Genomic DNA, 17683 nt, shown 5'->3' with positions numbered 1-17683 from the left:
ATCCTGCTCGATGATGTTGAATTATTCTTTAAATGTGTAGTTGAAAGTGCTTGTATTTTGTTGAGGATTTTTGCATCAAATTTCATTAGGGGTATTGGCTTATAGTTTTCTTGTAGAATCCTTATAGTATCTGACTGTGGGAATGAGGTAATGTGGACTACATTAAAATAAGTTTGACAGTGTTCTCTCCTCTTCAATATTTTAGGCAAGTTTGAGAAGAACTGCTGTTATTTTTTCTTTAAATGTTTAGCAGAATTCACCAGTGAAACTATCTGGGACTGAATTTTCTTTGTTGAGAGGATTTTGATTACAGATCCAATCTACTTACTCATTATTGGTCTGTTCAGATTTTCTATTCATGATTCAGTCTTGGTATATTGTATATTTCTAGGAATTTATCAGTTTCGTGTAGGTTATCCAGTTTGTTGGCATATAATTGTTCATAGTCTCTTATGACGCATTTGTATGGTATTAGTTGTAATGTACCCTCTTTCATTCATAATTTTATTATTTGAGTCCTCTTTCTTTCTTGGTAAGTCTAGCTAAGGGTTTGCCAATTTTTTATTTTTTAAAAAAACAACTCAATTTTGTTGACCTTTTCTGTTGTTTTCTATTCTTTATTTCATTTATTTCTGCTAATTTCATTTATTTCTGCTGATTTTTGTCATCTCCTTTCTTCTGCTAATTTTGGGCTTGGTTTGATCGTTTTCCTAGAAGTTCTTTAAGGTGTAATGTTAGGTTGTCTGAGTTTATTTATTCAGGCAATTATTGCTATAAATTTTCCTCTTAACACTGCTTTTGCTTTACCCCATAAATTTTGTTATATTGTGTTTCCATTTTTGTTTCAAGATATTTTTTTATTTTCTTTTGATTCCATCCTTGATCCATTAATTGTTCAAGAGTGTGTTAATTTCCACATTTTTGTGGATTTTCTAGTTTTTCTCCTGTTATTGGTTCTGAATTTCATACCACTGTGGTCAGAAAAGATACTTGGTATATTTTCAGTTTTTAAAAATTTGCTAAGGCTTGTTTCGTGACAGAACATGTGATTTGTCCTGGAGAGTGTTCTATGTGCGCTTGAGCAAAATGTGTATTTTCCTGCTCTTGAATGAAATGTTCTGTACATGTCCATTAGATCCATTTGTCCTGAAGTATAGATCAAGTCCAATGTTTTCTTATTGATTTTCTGTCTGGAAGATGTATCCATTGCCGAAAGTGGGACACTGAAGTCTCCTACTATTAGTGTATTGTTGTGTATTATTCCCTTCAGATCTGTTAGTATTTGCTTAATATATTTAGGTGTTATGATGTTGGATGCATATATAATTGTTGTATTCTCTTGATAAGCTGATCTCTTTATCACTATATAATGACCTTGTTACAGTTTTAAACTCAAAGTCTATTTTTTCTGATATAACTACTCCTGCTCTATTTTGGTTTCCATTTGCATGGAATATCTTTTTCCATCCTTTTACTTTGAGCATATGTGTGTCCCTAAAACTAAAGTACTCTTCTGTAGGCAGCATATAGATGGGTCTTGTTTGTTTGTTTAAATCCATTTAGCCACTCTATGTCTCTTTCATGTTATTCATTTTCATTCTTTCTTTTCAGCTTACAGAACTCCTTTCAGCATTTCTTATAAGGCAGTTGTTGTGGTGATGAACTAACTCAGCTTCTGTTTGCTTGGGAAAATTTTTATCTCAACTTCATTTCTGAAGGACAACTTTGCTAAGTAAACTATTCTGGTTGGCAGGTTTTTAATTTCAGCATTTTGAATATATCATCATACTCTCTCCTGGCTTGCAAGATTTTTGCTGAGAAAACCACTGATGGTTATGAGAGTTCCTTGGTATAATTTTTTTTCTCTTGATACTTTTTAATTTCTCTCTTTGTCTTTGATTTAGACAGTTTTATTATTGTTTTATTAAGATCATATTGGATTGGAATTTTGGGCTGACCTATTAGCTTCATAAACTAGGATATCTAAATCTTTCCTCAGGTTTGGGAAGTTCAGCCACTATTACTTTAAATAAATTTTCTGTCACCTTCTCCTCCTGGGACTCCAGTAATTCACAGATTGTCTTAATGATGTCCCATAAATCCCTCAAGGTTTCTTCATTCCTTTTAATTCATTTTTTACTTTTTGCTCCTCTGACTGAATAATTTCAAATTATCTGTCTTTGACTTCATTGATTCTTTTTTCTGTTTGATTCAGTCTGATGTTGAGCTCTGTACTTTATTCTTTAGTTCAGTTATTGTATTATTCAGCTCCAAATTTTGACTATTTACTGTTTTCTGTCTTTTTGTTGAACTTCTCATTTTGTTCTTTTATTGTTTTCCTGATTTTTGTTGAATTGTTTGTTTCTCTTGTAACTCTCTGAGCACCTTTAAAACAATTATTTCTAATTCTTTTTCAGGCAATTCATGTATCTCCATTTCCTTGGGTCAGTTACTAGAAGTTTACTCTGTTACTTTGGTCATGTCAGGTTTCCGATTCTTCATGATCCCTGTGGCTCTGTATCTGGGGCAGGAAGCATGATATTTGGTTGGCTCAGGCATCTCAGGCCCACAACACTGACAGCTGTGTAGTCTTTGGTGAGCACTATGATGGCAGGGCGAGTGGGGAGGTGCTGGAGTGACTGCAAGGGATTTTGGAGTCCTCAGTATCTTCTTCAAGTACAGCACCTAGGGACCAGGACAGGTCACTGTGGTGGCTGGAGCTGGTGGTGCACACACTTGGCTACAAGGGCACTGGGTCTTGGCATATACTCCTGTGATTGCAAGCCTTCCCAGGGGTGCACAGCAGTGGAAGTGAGTGTTGGGACTCAGGCTGGTGGGGTGCAGGACATAGCTGGAGGGACTAGATGCAGTTGAGCCCAATGGTGCAGGCTAGTTACAGGAGTCAGGGCTAGATGTGGGCCTCGATTTTTGGAGTATGCTCCTGTGGCTGAAGGGTCTCACCACAGGTATGGGCATGGAGTTTAGGCTAGTGATGGTGAGTTGGCCAGGAGTGTGCAGGTGCACAGTTGGAGGGACTAGCTGCATGTGGGCTCAGCAGATCAGGCCAGTGACAGAAGAGAGGGCTGAATCCTGTCCCCTGGCAGTTGTGGGGGCCTTGACTGTCAGCATGGATTCCCATGGCTGCAGAGTCTTACCATGTGTGCACACATGGCAGTGGAGGCTTGTGATGGGAGTCAGGCCAGCATGTGCAGATGCATAGCAGGAAGGGCTAGCCCTGAGTGTGTGCATGGTGGTGGGTCAGTGGCAGGGTCAAGGTTGGTGTCTTGCACTGGCATAGCCACAGAAGCTGGAGTTGGCTGCTGGTATAAATCCCAGGCTCCAGAGGCATGGGTGGCAGAGGGAGGAAATGGGGAAAAACTTGGGCAACTGGTGAGCATGATGAAAACCTGTAGGGTAAAATCCTCAGTGGTAAAATCTGCAGGGGGTCTGAAGCAGCTGTTTTGGACATTGGCTTCTTCATTGGTGAAAGCTGCTGGGGTCCTTGCAGAGCATGTCCTTGGAAACCATGCTCACCCCCATTGCATATCTGATACTGGTAGCCCCCACCCTTCTTCCTTGTTCCTAGCCATCTCTGTATATCTCAGCTTTGCCAGTTCTCTGGGTGGGGTGAAACTGAAGTGGGTTTTTCCTGCAGTGTCCCAAAAGGCTGGGGATGCTGGTCACTCAACCTGTTCTTCCCTTACCAGCAAGGGGAACTCTTTCTAGCTCAGGCCCTCTTGGTGCTGAGTAGTATCAGCCTGGAGGAAGGAATGACTCAGGCAAAATGAGGCTGTTCTTCTTTCCCTTTTTGGGTGGTTATTCTGTTGTTTTGTTCCACTCTGTTGCTAAAGTTTCTTGAGTGGACTGCTGAGCTCTCCCAGAGATGTTCTTTTTTTTTTTTTTTTTTCATGGATAGATGTCCAATTACTGATCTTTGTTGGGGGACTAAAGCTCAGGTCTCTGCTCTCCCATCTTAGTGACATCACTCCCCCAACCTGCATTTTCCTATTTCTAACCCAAAGCAACAGCAAGATTATCTTTTCCCCCACACCCAGGACTCAGTTGTGGCTGGGATTTCAGAGACAATAGTGTGTAGAGAAAATGTCCTAGGGGTCACATATGTAAGTAATACATATCTACCCTTGGTGGAAGATCTGTGCATTTTCCAGATATATACATGTCCAGTCTGGGCTCTGAGGACATGAGCAGGGTATCTACTGTGCAACCCACACTTACTGGCAAAAATGGATCCTCTTCTGTCGAAACATGGGGACTTTCAGGTACAATATAAAACTTCTCATCAGATGCCTCTCTTCCCTTTTGACTTTGAAAATCATTTCATACTGACCACTCTTTTGAAAATAGTCTACTTACTAATCTCCACCTTCTACCGAATCAAATACACATCCACATAACTGACAAATTCTCTCGGTGTCTTGCTGCATAGAAATATTGTTAGTAGCACAGCAGGATGAAGAATCTCCTGGATTTCAAGGTAGATTCTCTGTGTTTAAGTCCGAGCTCTGCCACTTTCTAAAATTTAACTTTGACCAAGTCAACACTTCTAGATTCTCAGTTTTCTCTTTAAAATTGAAGTAGTCCCTGACCTGCCCTCAGGCTTAACTGAATGAGGTAACTTAAGAGAACATGCTTTATATACTGTAAAGTATTGCACAACTATAGAGGAATTGTATTATTTATACCTGCCATTGTGATTAATCTTATTATAGCTTTCAGTGGAGGTGGTACTGTCTTTACTTAATTCATATTCCTAGGTAATTGTTTTATATGTCTACATATTTCTTTAAAAAGATCATTTTTTTAAAGAAATCATCTTCATGAAACACTTAGAAAGTCAACTGGTGAGGAATGACCTTTTAATGGTTGTTTCGGTGAAAGACTGAGAAGCAATGCTCTGGAAATGTGGGGGCTTCACACTTCCATCATCTATGTACACACACCAAGTTTAACTTGATTAACAAAAACACAGTTGTGGAGAGAGATGGGGAAAGGGAAGAGATGCAATTTTTACATTTTTGAATTTAATTTCATTTGTAATTAGGTAAGATGGAGACACAGTAAGGTCAGAATACATATAAAGTAAAACCTCCAAAAATAAATTTTAGGTCAATGGTTTAGCTAATTGAAAGACATAAACTTCTATTAGAGCAAGCCAACCTCACAGTGAACACTGATCATTTTCTGTCAATAAAGAGCAAAGATTACAACACATATTTAAGAGAAGGACCTGTTCAGTCCAGCAATCACAGGTTAAGAAAACTTACAAAAATATAAAGCAGAAAGTAAAGAATTTAACTTGAGAAAATGTAGAGCATAAAATTAAATTCTTGTATTTTCCTTAAATTCTTGTATATTTCCTTAAATGTATTTCATTTCTTATGATTTTTGAAACAGTATTTCTTTATTTATATTAATAATGTTATTTAGTAAGGCATATTTTCTCTTGTTTTATTGATTTATTTTAATATCTTTAATATCTTACCTTCTCTTCCTCCTCCAAGGCAAGCAATCTAATGCTATGTGCATTATTTTGTTGGTAAGGTGTTCTTCAGAGCTTTATATTATTGTTTTGTGGGCATATATTTTTATTTTATGTAAATTTTATTTTTATATACATATATAAGTTCTGTTGCTTAATTTTCTCAATCAGTACTGTATTTATTACATATTTCAATGCAGTTATGTTTATCTAGTCTGTAGCGGCTAAGAACCACATGGCATCCCCATGGTATACATCTGCCACATTTTAACTACTCATTCTCTCAATAATGGACCCCAGGTTTGACTCCCTCTGTGTACCCACCATGAATAAAGCTATAGTGAACTTCCTAGTACATGTACTTTAATGACCCTTGATGAAAAAGTCTTCAGTATATATCACAGGAGCAGGATTACTAGGTCATATGTTTTGTGTATAGTAAATGGTACTAAATTGCTTTCCAGAATGGCTGTCATAGTTTACCTTCCCATAGCCTCCAAAGTTCCACATCTCTACCAGTTCTGACATTCCCCACGTTACTGAACTTTTCACTGACTCAAACAATAATAGACTGAGCATCTGTTATACACCCTGGCTGTGTTCTAGGTATTAGAAGTATAGAGGAGACATAGAACATATAACAGGGGTATCTGATCCAATTTGGGGGTTGATGGTCAGTGCACAATCTCCAAGAAGAGGAAGTGATATTTGATCTGAGATCTAAAGGATAAGTGGAAGAAAAGGGAGAGGCCAGCATAGGGTCAGTGGGAGGAAAAGGACGTAAGTACTCCAAACAGAGGGGAGGGTATGTGCCAAGAGGCATGATGTGAACATGAATATGGGTCTTTGGAAAAAATGTTAAAACCACAGTAAGATACCATTACATACCCACTAGAAAGGCTAAAATTTTGAAGGCTGATTTTACAAAGTGTAGGTGAGGGTATGAAGCAACTGGAATAGTCATTCATTGCTGGTGGGAATGAAAGATGGCATAATCATTTTGGAAAGCAGTTTGGAAATTTCTTACAAAGTAAAACACATGGCTTCCCTGTAGCTTGGCGATTTCACTCCTAGGTATATATCAAACAAAACTGAGTGCTTGTGTTCACAAAATAAAAACCTGTACAAAAATTTCATAGAGACTTAGGTTCCTCAAAAAATTAAAAATATAATTACCATATGATCCAGCAATTCCAGTTCTGGGCATATATCCAAAAGAATTGAAAACAGGATCTTGAAGAGATAATTGCACACTCATATTCACTGAAGAATTATTCGCAGTATCCAAGAGGTGGAGGCAACCTAAATGTCCATTAATAGATGAATGATAAAGAAAATGTGGCATATACCTACAATGGAATATTATTCAGTTCTAAAAAGGATGGAATCTTGTCATATGCTACATTATGGATGAACTTTTAGGGCATTATGCTTAAGTGAGGTAAGTCAGTCACAAAAGGGCAAATACTTCATAATTCTACTAGTATGAGGTATCTAAAGCAGCAAAATTCTTAGAAACAGAAAGTAGAATAGTGGTTGCCAGAAGCTGGGGGAATGGGGAAAAGATAAATTGTTGTTTAATAGGTATAGAGCTTTAGTTTTGCAAGATGAAAAAGTTCTAGAGATATGTTGCACAATAATGGGCATACAGTTAACGCTACTGGTCTGTACACTTAAAAAATGGTTCAGATGGCAAATGTTATGTTACATGTTTTTTACCACAATAATAAAAAATTTTCATAGCAGCTTTATTCATAATAGCCCTAAATGGCGGAGGATCTGAAAAGATATTTTTCCTAAAGAAGACATACAGATGATTGACAGGACATGAAAAGGTGTTTACACCACTAATCACATCAGGGAAATGCAAATCAAAACCACAATAAGATACCATCTCACACGTGTTTGAATGGCTATTATCCAAAAGACAAGAAATAACAAGTGACGGCAAGGACGAGGAGTAAAGAAAAACTTGTGCACGGTTGGTGTGTTGTGAATTGATGCAGCCACTAGGAAAACAGTATGAAGCGTCCTCAAAAAATTAGAAATAGAACTACCATATGATCCAGCAATTCCACTTCTGGGTATTTATCCAAGGACATGACAATACTAACTCAGAAAGACAAATGCACCTTCATACTCACTGCAGCATGACTTAAAATAGCCAAGACATAAAAGCAGCCCAAGTCTCTATGAGTGGATGAATGGATAAAGAAAATGTATGTGATACAATGGAGTATTATTCAGCCACAAAAAAAAAGAGAAAATCAGGGCACCTGAGTGGCTCAGCTGGTTAACTATCTGACTCTTGATTTCAGCTCAGGTCATGATCTCATGCATCGTGAGACTGAGGCCCACATGGGACTCCACCCTGAGCATGGAGCCTGCTTAAGATTCTCTCTCTCAACCTCCCTTTGCCCCTCCTCCCCTGCACCCCCAAAATGCCCTCCCTCTCTAAGGAAAGAAAGAAAGAAAGAAAGAAAGAAAGAAAGAAAGAAAGAAAGAAAGAAAGAAAGAAAGAAAGAAAGAAAAAGAAAAACATAGTAAAAGAAGAAAATCTTGCCATTTGTGACAACTTGGGTGGACCTTGAGGGCATTATGTTAGGTGAAATAAGTCAGATGGAGAAAGACAAATGCTATGTGATCTCATTTGTTGGTGGAATCTAAAAAAACCCTGAACTTGCAGAGAAAAGATTGGTAGTTGCCAGAGGTGAGGGTAGGGGTAAGAGGTAGGCAAAATGGGTAAAAGTAGTCAAAAGGTACAAACTTCCAGTTACAAAATAAATAAGTCCTGGAGATGTAACATACAGCATAGTGACAATAATCCTGTGGTTTTTTGTTTGAAAGTTGTTAAGAGAATACATCTTAAAAGTTCTCATGACAAGAAAAAAATTATAACTATGTGTGCTGATGGATGTTAAGTAGAATCATTGTGATTATTTCATAATATATACATATATCAATCAAATCATTATGTTTTACACCTGAAAGTAATACAATGTTACCTATCAATTATGTCTTGATAAAAATTGCTAGCAAAATTAATAGCTCTAAGTGGGAAACAAGGTAAACATTGATCCACAGGTACATGGATAAACAAATTAGGGTGTGTTTATACACGGGGATAATGAAAATAATAAAAATGAACAAACTACTGATAGGATGGATCTCAAAAACATTATGCTTAAAGTGGAGTAAAAGAAGACAGATAAAAAGCTGCATGAACTACTGATTCCCTTTAAATGAGATTTAAAGTTTGGCAGAACTCATCTACAGTGTTAAAACCTAAAAAAAAAAAAAAAAAAAAAAAAAAAAATTACCTCTGGAGGAAATAGCATTGACTAAGAGGCAAAGGAAATTTTCTGGGTAAGGGAAATGTTCTTGATCTTGTTCTGGGTGACGTTCATTTGAATATGGAATAGGTAAATATCTTTTGTACATACTATTATATGTAAGGTATACCCCAATTTGAAAAAAAAAGAAATGAAACAAGTTCATTGTTGGAACACAAATCAGAAAACAAAGAGGAAAGATGTCAGATATAAGGTACAAAATTAAGGGAAGGGTCTAATCCTGGAGGGCTTATGGGTCCTGTTAAGAATGATGATCTTTATGCTAATGAAAATGGAAATGCACTGAAGGTCTTCAAACAGAGGCATGACAGGATTTGCTGTCCAGTTGTTTTTTGTTTTGTTTTGTTTTTAAAAGCTCCCTGATTGCCTGTGTAGAAAATGGATTGGAAAGGAGGCAAAAGTGGTTATGGGAACTAGTAAGAAAACTACTACTGTAAGAGTTTGGATGAGCAATGAATGTACTTTGGACCTGTTGTCAGTAGAAGTTTAAAAAAGATGGTTTGCTCAAGCTACTGTCTCTATATCAGATACCTTTCTTCTTATTTACTAGGTGAAATCCTATATATTTTTCCACCCTGGCTCAGTTTTCCTATTCTGTGATTTGTTCTGCATTTCTAGGCCTGTGTTAGGTCTTCTTTTATTCTACAGCTCAAAATAGCAAATTACTTGTCCCTTACCATAGTTGGTTGTTCATGTCTAATCCTGTGGTAGGAAGAATAATAGCCCCCAATGATGTCTATGTTCTAATCCCTGGAAGCTGTGAATATGTTACCTTGCATGGCAAAACTGACTTTGTAGATGTGATTAAAGTTAAGTACCTTGAGATGAAGAAATTAACCTAGTGGAACTAATCTAATCACGAGTCTTTAAAAGCAGGGAATCTTTCCCAGCTTATAAGCCAGCTTGCCCAGCTTTCTTCTTTCAGAGAGATATGTGATAAGTGAAGAAAGGTCAGCAGGACGTAAAGTTGCTGGCTTTGAAGGTAGAGGAAGGGGGTCATGAGCCAAGGAATGCAGGTAGCCTCTAGAAGCTGGAAAAGACAACGATGCAGATTCTCCCCTAGAGCCTCCTGGAAAGGACCCAAGCCCTGCCAACATCTTGATTTTAGCCCAGAGAGACCTGTGCCAGCCTTCGGATCTTTCTGTCATTTTAAGTCATTAAATTTATAGTAATTTTTAAAGATAGAAGTAGAAAACTAATATAATCCCTAAGTATATGAACATTTTGAGGACTATGAGGAAGCTTTGTGACCCTGCCTCTCAACACTTTGGCCCATACAGAATAATCAGAAAGTGTTTAAAGAATGAATGGACTGGATATTCTCCTTCCTCATTCTGCAGGCTGGAGGAAAATCCTGTAATTTGTCAGCATCACTGCCAACTTTTTCTCCCTCCCTATTACAATTCCTTTCTCCATTCAGACAGACACTTTGCCCCCCCTCCTTTATTATGTTTATTCAGTCAATCCATATTTGTGATATGAGTACTATGGATTCTAGTTATCTGAAAATTGACATTGTCAATGAGTACTATAAATGAAAATAAATATAAAATACACATTTTGAAAACGCTTATAAAATATAACAACACTGATTCTCTCAGAAAACATAGTAAATCAAGAGAGACAAGAATTGCTCAGGTATCATTATAAAATGTTATATAACCATTTTAACGACATTTTGTCTTCTGTATTTGGATTCATTCATTCATTCATTCATTCATTATTTATTACCTACAATGTATTAGGCATTGTGAAAGTCTTGAGTTAAGCCAGCTAATTGCAGATTAATTAACTCAATTTATTGCTTAGAGATTGTTTGTCAAACTCTTGTTTTTAATGACCATACTATTGATTTAACCTATGAACAGTTAGATGCCTAGGTACAGCCTTTATATTCTAATATAGATCACTGGATGATAAGCTATGTATTAAAGGAGAAAAAAAATAAATAGTCGAAGAAGAAAAATGATGGAAAAAATAATAAAACCAACATTTATTGAGTACACTATGTATCAGGTGTTGTGTTAAGACACACTATTTTATTTCATCCTCAAAACCCTATGAAATTTTCCCTTCATTTTAAAGACAAGGAAAATAAAGCCCAGGGAGATAAGTAACTTGCCCATGATCACACAATTTTTAAGTTGAAGATGGGATTTGAACCTTTGCAAACTGACTCTAGAGTCACACTCTATTCTTCCTTTGTAGTGGGAAGAAGACAAGAGTGAAGGAGTAGAGATGGATGAAGATGAGATGATGGGAAGCTAAAGTTATCACGCATCTTATTTTACTCACAGTTCTATTCAAATATGTTTCTTTTTCCTTATAAAACACTTCTTTAAAGAATTCAGAATGGAACCCTGAATATAGAAATGGGCACTGGATTGAATCCCTGTCATACTAAGTCAGACTTTGCACAGGCCCCATGACCACATGGTAGGCACTGAAAAGATAAAAAGTTGGTCCCAGAAGGAGGGGGAAAAAGAAGAAAAGAAGGGTCAGATTATCTTTCCTTTTATTAGGAGCTTCCAAATCTTAGCCCACTTAGCCCACTTTTCAACTAAGACTTTGTTGACACTGGATGAAAATTAAGAATAAAGTTTATATTGGAATGTTTGCCTGGTGAAATAAACAAGTGCTCAAAATAAAGGTATCATAGAGAAAAATCAGAAACCTGCATAATTTGTACAATATTTAGCTTTTGAAGCCTTGGAGACACAATCCTAAAGAATGGAAAACAAAGTTGTATTTCTAGACATGAATGTATATTTAACAGTGGTCTATATTTCTATGTAAATTTTCAAATACAGAAAAATGTGGTTATTAATGTCCTTGGCACGAGTGATAGGCCATTTAAAGCTAAGGGAGCTGATACCTGGGGTTTTCCAGCATATTGTAATACTTTTTTTTATACTCATGAATAAGACAGTTACTCAAAAAGAAAAAAACCCACCTAGACTGGGAATCATATATTTTCTCATCCTTTTGTATTATATAATGATTTGAAACCATCTCATTCATGAGAAAAGTTGCCAAAAGTTGAAGATGAAATGATTAAATAAACAACCAGATTGGATCGTACTAAGAAAATCTAACATGATTCACACTATAATCAATAGGTCAAACTGACATTTGAAAAATGTAACTTTCAGTTTTTGTTTTGGTTTAAAAAAAAGAGAGAGATAAAGAGACAGTCAGGATTTCTAGAGTGTAAATGTGTTCCCAATAACATAATAGTTGATCATCCTGAGGTTCTGATTGACAGAGAGAGCTTTTTCTTGATTTTTCAGCAGAGCCTGAACTAGGATCCAAGAATAAACCTAAATACTGCACTGAACTTTTCAGAGTAGAAGCATTTGAAAACAGATACCCAACCAATGCAAGCTATAATCTTCTAAAGGTGCAGTCTCCTACCAAACAAGAAGAAACCCAAAATCACAGTTCTCTCTTCTAAATGATAGGCTATGTGACCAGGTCTATCTATTTAAATATTCTTTGAACATATAACTGGGCCCCATTTTATTTTTTTGTCTTTTTTTTTCTGATCCTCTAATTTTTTCTCTCTTGCTCAAGTCCTTTGCCACCTGATGATTATGTTTTGAAAACTGTATTTCAATTAATCATCCCCAAAATGCATCCCCACATATCAGCCTTTTTCAAATAATTTACTCTTCATGGTCCATCAATAAGTTGTAAAAATGAAATGACTGTTTTCACTGTGTTGTCATCTCCCTCTTGCCCCCCCATCCAAGAAAAATGAACAAAAAATACTTACAATGGTTCTTAGCCAGGAGCGTTTTATCCCTTATTCACTAGTGGTAAATGAGTCAGATATGAGTTGGCCAGGAAAAGAGCTGCTTTACCCAAAATCCTAGTACAAAATGAGTCATCTCACTCCAAACACCAATATATCCTCCAAAATAATTGGCAAGAATTTCCTATAAAAAGAATCTTGCCTTCACTCTTTTCCATCCATTTAGTTTTCTGATTTTTCTAATTTTTAAATTTCCTGTGTACTTATAATATTACATTCATAACAAAGGCCCAAGAACATTTCCACCTCTTTATCTCATTCTGAAAGTCTTTCCTGTATTGAGTAGGGGGACAATTCTAATAGCATGCCCCTGGAAAGAATAATGTTTTGTGGCTTTCAAGCGTTCTCTGTCTCTGACTCTCTCTGATGAAATTCATGCATGGTTCAATAGAAATGCAAAAGTCAATTCTAGAAGCCTTTTTCTTTTCCTCTGCTGAAAAAGTAAGTGCAAAGCCATAGAATATATTTCAAGCAAAACCATTTTTCTTTCCATAAGAAAAATCAGTCAAAATAGATACAATGTGTCTAATACTGATAAACAAACATGAATCCAGGTCACAAGCATCAACTCTGTTTCCCTATACATCAGAACATTCCCATTCCTATTCTCTCTCTGCCATCAGGGGAAGCTTAAAAATCACGGTGAACTAAAAACAAACAAACAAACAAACAAAGAAATCACTGTGAACTGAAGCCAGGGTTAAGTCCCTGTAGATTATCAGAAGTCAAACACACCATTTACCCGAGGATAAGCAAGCATGCTTATAGAGCCAATTCCTGCCAAAGTGCTGAGATTTTTATATTACTTGGGGGTGTATAACATAACTTATTATTCTTAATTATTCTAAGCAAAATTTTTTACAATTCACTTCAGCCAGGTTGGAATTTAGTTTCATCTCTCTCTAGTAAATGAATTCTAAAGAATAGATATACTCCTTTTATATCCAGCAATAACAGATGTTAGTTTCCTCAGTTTTATAGCCCTCAGATGACAACTAACTGCATTTGGCCTTGGGAATAATTGCAACACCTTTGGATTATGAACTTGGTTTGGTTCTTAGCTGGGAACGGTAGGGGGTTAGTTCATATTATCAAAGAAGTAAAATAAGTTTTCCTTTATGTTCCAGATGCCATATGAAGGTGTCTTCTAATACAATATTGTACAACTATTTTTTTCTATAGGTAATCTGGTCTTTAAGTACTTATAGTAAGAAAAAATACTTGCTTAAAAATGAAATCTCTTATTCAATATATCTCCTGCTCTTGACCAAAGCAAGATGTTAAATCCATTAAACTCTGAATATCCAGTAAAAGCAAGAAAGCTAAAACTGTTCAAATTTGTGCATTCTTGGGAAAATTGCCAACCAGGTACTAGGTAGCAGGATCTGTGTAATTAATGGTGATGTTATTGATGGAGGGAATATGATTTCCTTCTCATAAGCAATTTAAAACTGCAAGCTGGCAGAGCTTTAGTAAAGCCTTACCTGATTCATTTTTAAATTGAGGAAATGTGACTTTGAAGCCAGCCACAGAAAGCGCCAGTGTTAATACATGTGTACATTTGTGATGGCTTTGATTGTAGCAGACTTTTAAAAAAAATCCTGAATGTAGCATTATCTGCATGATAAGATGATGAACACCAAAATGCACAAACCGACAAACATTTCTTAAAGAACAAGCAAACCCAATCTTAGATTAACCTTATTTTTCTTTTCCTGACTGCTATATTCATATGAAGACTAATTGCAATCAACTTCTTATCATAAAGTGGAATAAAATCAGACTCAAGAGTCCACACATTCCTTTATACACACTCTTTTCTCCTTTGGAGGCAACTTCTATCTTTATCCAGTCCTTGTACCATAAGGGCAGTCACAGAAGGAGCTTGTATGTATTCAGGTTATCCAACTGACTAGTAATATGTCCAGCTTCCCCTCTCCTTTTTTCACTTTGTTATATCAGTAATTTTAAAATGATGATAGAAGGAAAAAGAATACCTGGAAAAATAGAGATAACTAAGGAAAGAAGTAAAACACACAAGTAGCTCTTTCCATAATGATCTGCACTTAAATTATCCAATGAGGAGTGATTTCTCTCACTATGTATCTCATCCACTCTAATTCTCTGTGAACTGCAATGACATGCTGCAGCTCTGTTTCCCATGAAGAATGAAACAAATGAATTCTTGGTGGCCTACAGCATTTGCTGTGGCATCTATGGCTTTGAAGAAGACAGGTGGTGAAAGTGGAGGAGACAGGTGAAGGAAAGCCTGGAGAGAGGTTCACAAGTGCTAATGATGAGCCTGGATGTTACTGACCTTGACTCCCCCATGTGGGATCCATACCTGCTATCTTCTGAAGCAAAGGGCTGTTCTACATCTACCGTCAGGGAGGCCAGGGCAGAAACAGTCTCGGTCTCCTCCTGCAACTGAGTCCCAGCCAAAGCACAACCCCTTGGCAGAGCCACCATCCTTACTGACTTCCAGTACTTGCCTAGAAAAAAAAAATACATCATACTTTAATAGGAATTTTAGAGCAGTATTAATCAGAATACTTGTATAGATCCAATTCAGAGCAGTTGTTAAGTTAAAATTCTCTGTTATACACAGCTGTAATTTGGTTTCTTAAATGTTATGATTAAGTCTTTTTCTCAATCTAAGAATGCCAAGTTGTGAGGTGCTCATGGTCCCAAGCCTGAGTCTCTCCTTTGCTTAGAGGGTCATAAAGTGAGGAATAATCCACGGTCTAATGAATTCACTATCAGACTGACAGCCGTCTCTAAAGTAATAAGCAGACTCTAGGCATAGTGCCCTCTGGGAAATCCTCAAGAGACTGGGAGGTAGAAGTCTCATGGAGAAATTGAATGAAATAGTAATGTTAAGAATTGCTACTTGAGCTGTTACCTTTTTATAAAAAAAATGAGGTTAGAATATTAAAGAAAAAGAAAAGCCCAGAAATGCCAGCAGGAATCGAATGGCAACTTTGCCAGAACAATCAGGTTTGTTAGTCCTGGATGTTCTTTCTTTCTCAACCCTAGGGTGTGTACTAGAACAATAACTGATTTAAAACTTTATTATATGCACTGGCTGATGCTGGCACCCTTCCATATGTCAGACGGAAGTTTCATTTTTTGAGGCAAGGAAGGGGAATGAGAGGAAGAGAGGTGATTTCATGAGAACCTCCCAGCGGGATAAACATGAAAGAGCGAGGCGATGGCCTTCTTGCAGCCTGAAGCTATCTTTTTGTCCAGTGTTGAGTAGTCCCAAATCAGAGCAGGACAATCTTCTTATATGGCGACATGACTTACCAGGTTAGAACGATCTCTGCAGCCTGACCAGTGAAGCAGGAGTTTGACATGGATTGGGAAGGAAGATAACCGGGTTCTAGACCAAGCTCTGCCACTGACCATCCTATCATGCTGGCAAGACTTTCTGGCCCTTCATTTCTGCTTCTCACAACAGCGGAATGATCTCCAATCCCTTCCAGCTCTAACTAACATTTTGCAATCGGCCTTTCCTTAGCTTACTGCTTCACAAAGGAATGGATATCATGTTAGGGGAGGAGACTCAGTCTCCCCATCTACTTCCCATGCCAACAGAACCTTCTGACATAGTTGCCTCCTACAATTTTACTTGCTGTAATCACCTATTCTGACCAAAGTCTGAGAATCATAAAGCTTTCAATTTGGACCAAATGATAGCAATTCTAACTGTGAATAAACCCACACACTAATATTTTGAGGTATTGAGGACATAAAGATACTTCCCTCACACCCAGAAATTCATGGTCTAAATGATAATACTGTGTGGAAAAGGCCCATGTGATCCTGAGAGGAAATAAGTAGAACATATACTTATGATAATGGGAAAGTGAGAGAAGAGTTGCCAGAAAAAAATACTTGACCAAATATTTGAAAGACCATCAGAAGTTAATCAACCTGAAATAAAGGGAGGTGGTGGTGGTGAGGTATTCCTAGAAAAGGAAATAGTGCACACAAATGTGAAGAGACTAAAGTCTCAAGTCTCTGTGTTTTTTTGAGGGGGGGTACAAAGTCCACTGCTAGGAACTACTGGAATGTCTGGAAAAGTCTTGAGTGTGATGAGTGAGACTGTTGCGGTAGACATGGGCTAATTAACACACAATCTTGAATAACGTGAATAATCTTGGACTTCAACATGTAGGTATAAAGGGGTCATTTTAAGCAGAAGAGGCAGGGAATCAGGTTTAAGTTTTTAAAAGATCCCTCTGGACAGATCATGGACAATGAACTGGAAGGTGATGAGAGTGGTGGCAGGAAAACCAATTTCACATCTTGGCAAAAATCCAGGTAGGAAATAATGATGTCTAAAACTAAAAGGAAGTGACAGAACAGAAATGAGGAGCTGGACTAAAGAGAAGTTTAGGAAGTAGGCAATGAAAATGTATCTTGGGTTATTCTGTAGTGCACCCCTACCTCTCTTAACTTTGAAAGATGACCCTGAATTGACAATTATATTCCAAGACCCTAATTTTTCTAGAACACAATTTCGTTACAATCTTCCTCAAGTTGGAAATACCATATGCCATCTATAAGAGCATTCAGCCGTACTGTGTTTCACAAAATATTATTAAACATTATTTTAGGGCACCTGGGTGGCTCAGTTGGTCAAGTGACTGCCTTCGGCTCAGGTCATGATCCTGGAGTCCCGGGATTGAGTCCGGCATCGGACTCCCTGCTCGGCAGGGAGTCTGCTTCTCCCTCTGACCCTCTTCCCTCTCGTGCTCTCTCTCTCTCATTCTCCCTCTCTCATATAAATAAATAAAATCTTTAAAAAAAAACATTATTTTAGCTCATGACATTCAGAAAATTAGTGATGCTGGGTGACATCCTTTTCTTTTTCTCTAGAGTGACTAATATGGGGCCTCTGACAAACAAACAACAGGTGGCTGGTGGTTTATGGGTTAAATTATGTTTTGTACACTATAGGAAAGAAACTAGCACTACTGAACTCCTAATACATGCCAAAGACTATTAGTT

At 37.2% G+C, this 17683-nt stretch overlaps 1 protein-coding gene across 5 annotated transcripts in view; it reads right to left on the bottom strand.

Annotated features, from left to right (window-relative positions):
• Positions 1–17683, bottom strand: part of HDAC9 (histone deacetylase 9) — a 733933-nt gene that overhangs the window by 6029 nt on the left and 710221 nt on the right. For all 5 annotated transcript variants that reach the window (XM_088018628.1, XM_088018630.1, XM_088018632.1 and 2 more), the window contains 2 exons: positions 15012–15159; positions 6677–6802 (listed from right to left, as the gene is read on the bottom strand). In XM_088018628.1, coding sequence (XP_087874754.1) covers positions 6772–6802; positions 15012–15159 — 179 coding nt within the window. In that variant the 3' untranslated portion in view covers positions 6677–6771. The remainder of the gene's footprint in view (positions 1–6676; positions 6803–15011; positions 15160–17683) is intronic.

Source organism: Eumetopias jubatus, unplaced genomic scaffold, assembly GCF_037043125.1.
Source record: "Eumetopias jubatus isolate StellerSeaLion01/CBP00866 unplaced genomic scaffold, mEumJub1_p1.0 scaffold_14, whole genome shotgun sequence".
NCBI classification, from domain to species: Eukaryota; Metazoa; Chordata; class Mammalia; order Carnivora; family Otariidae; genus Eumetopias; species Eumetopias jubatus.
The sequence above is the reverse complement of the archived record's forward strand: the minus strand, read 5'-3'. Positions and strand labels throughout refer to the sequence as shown.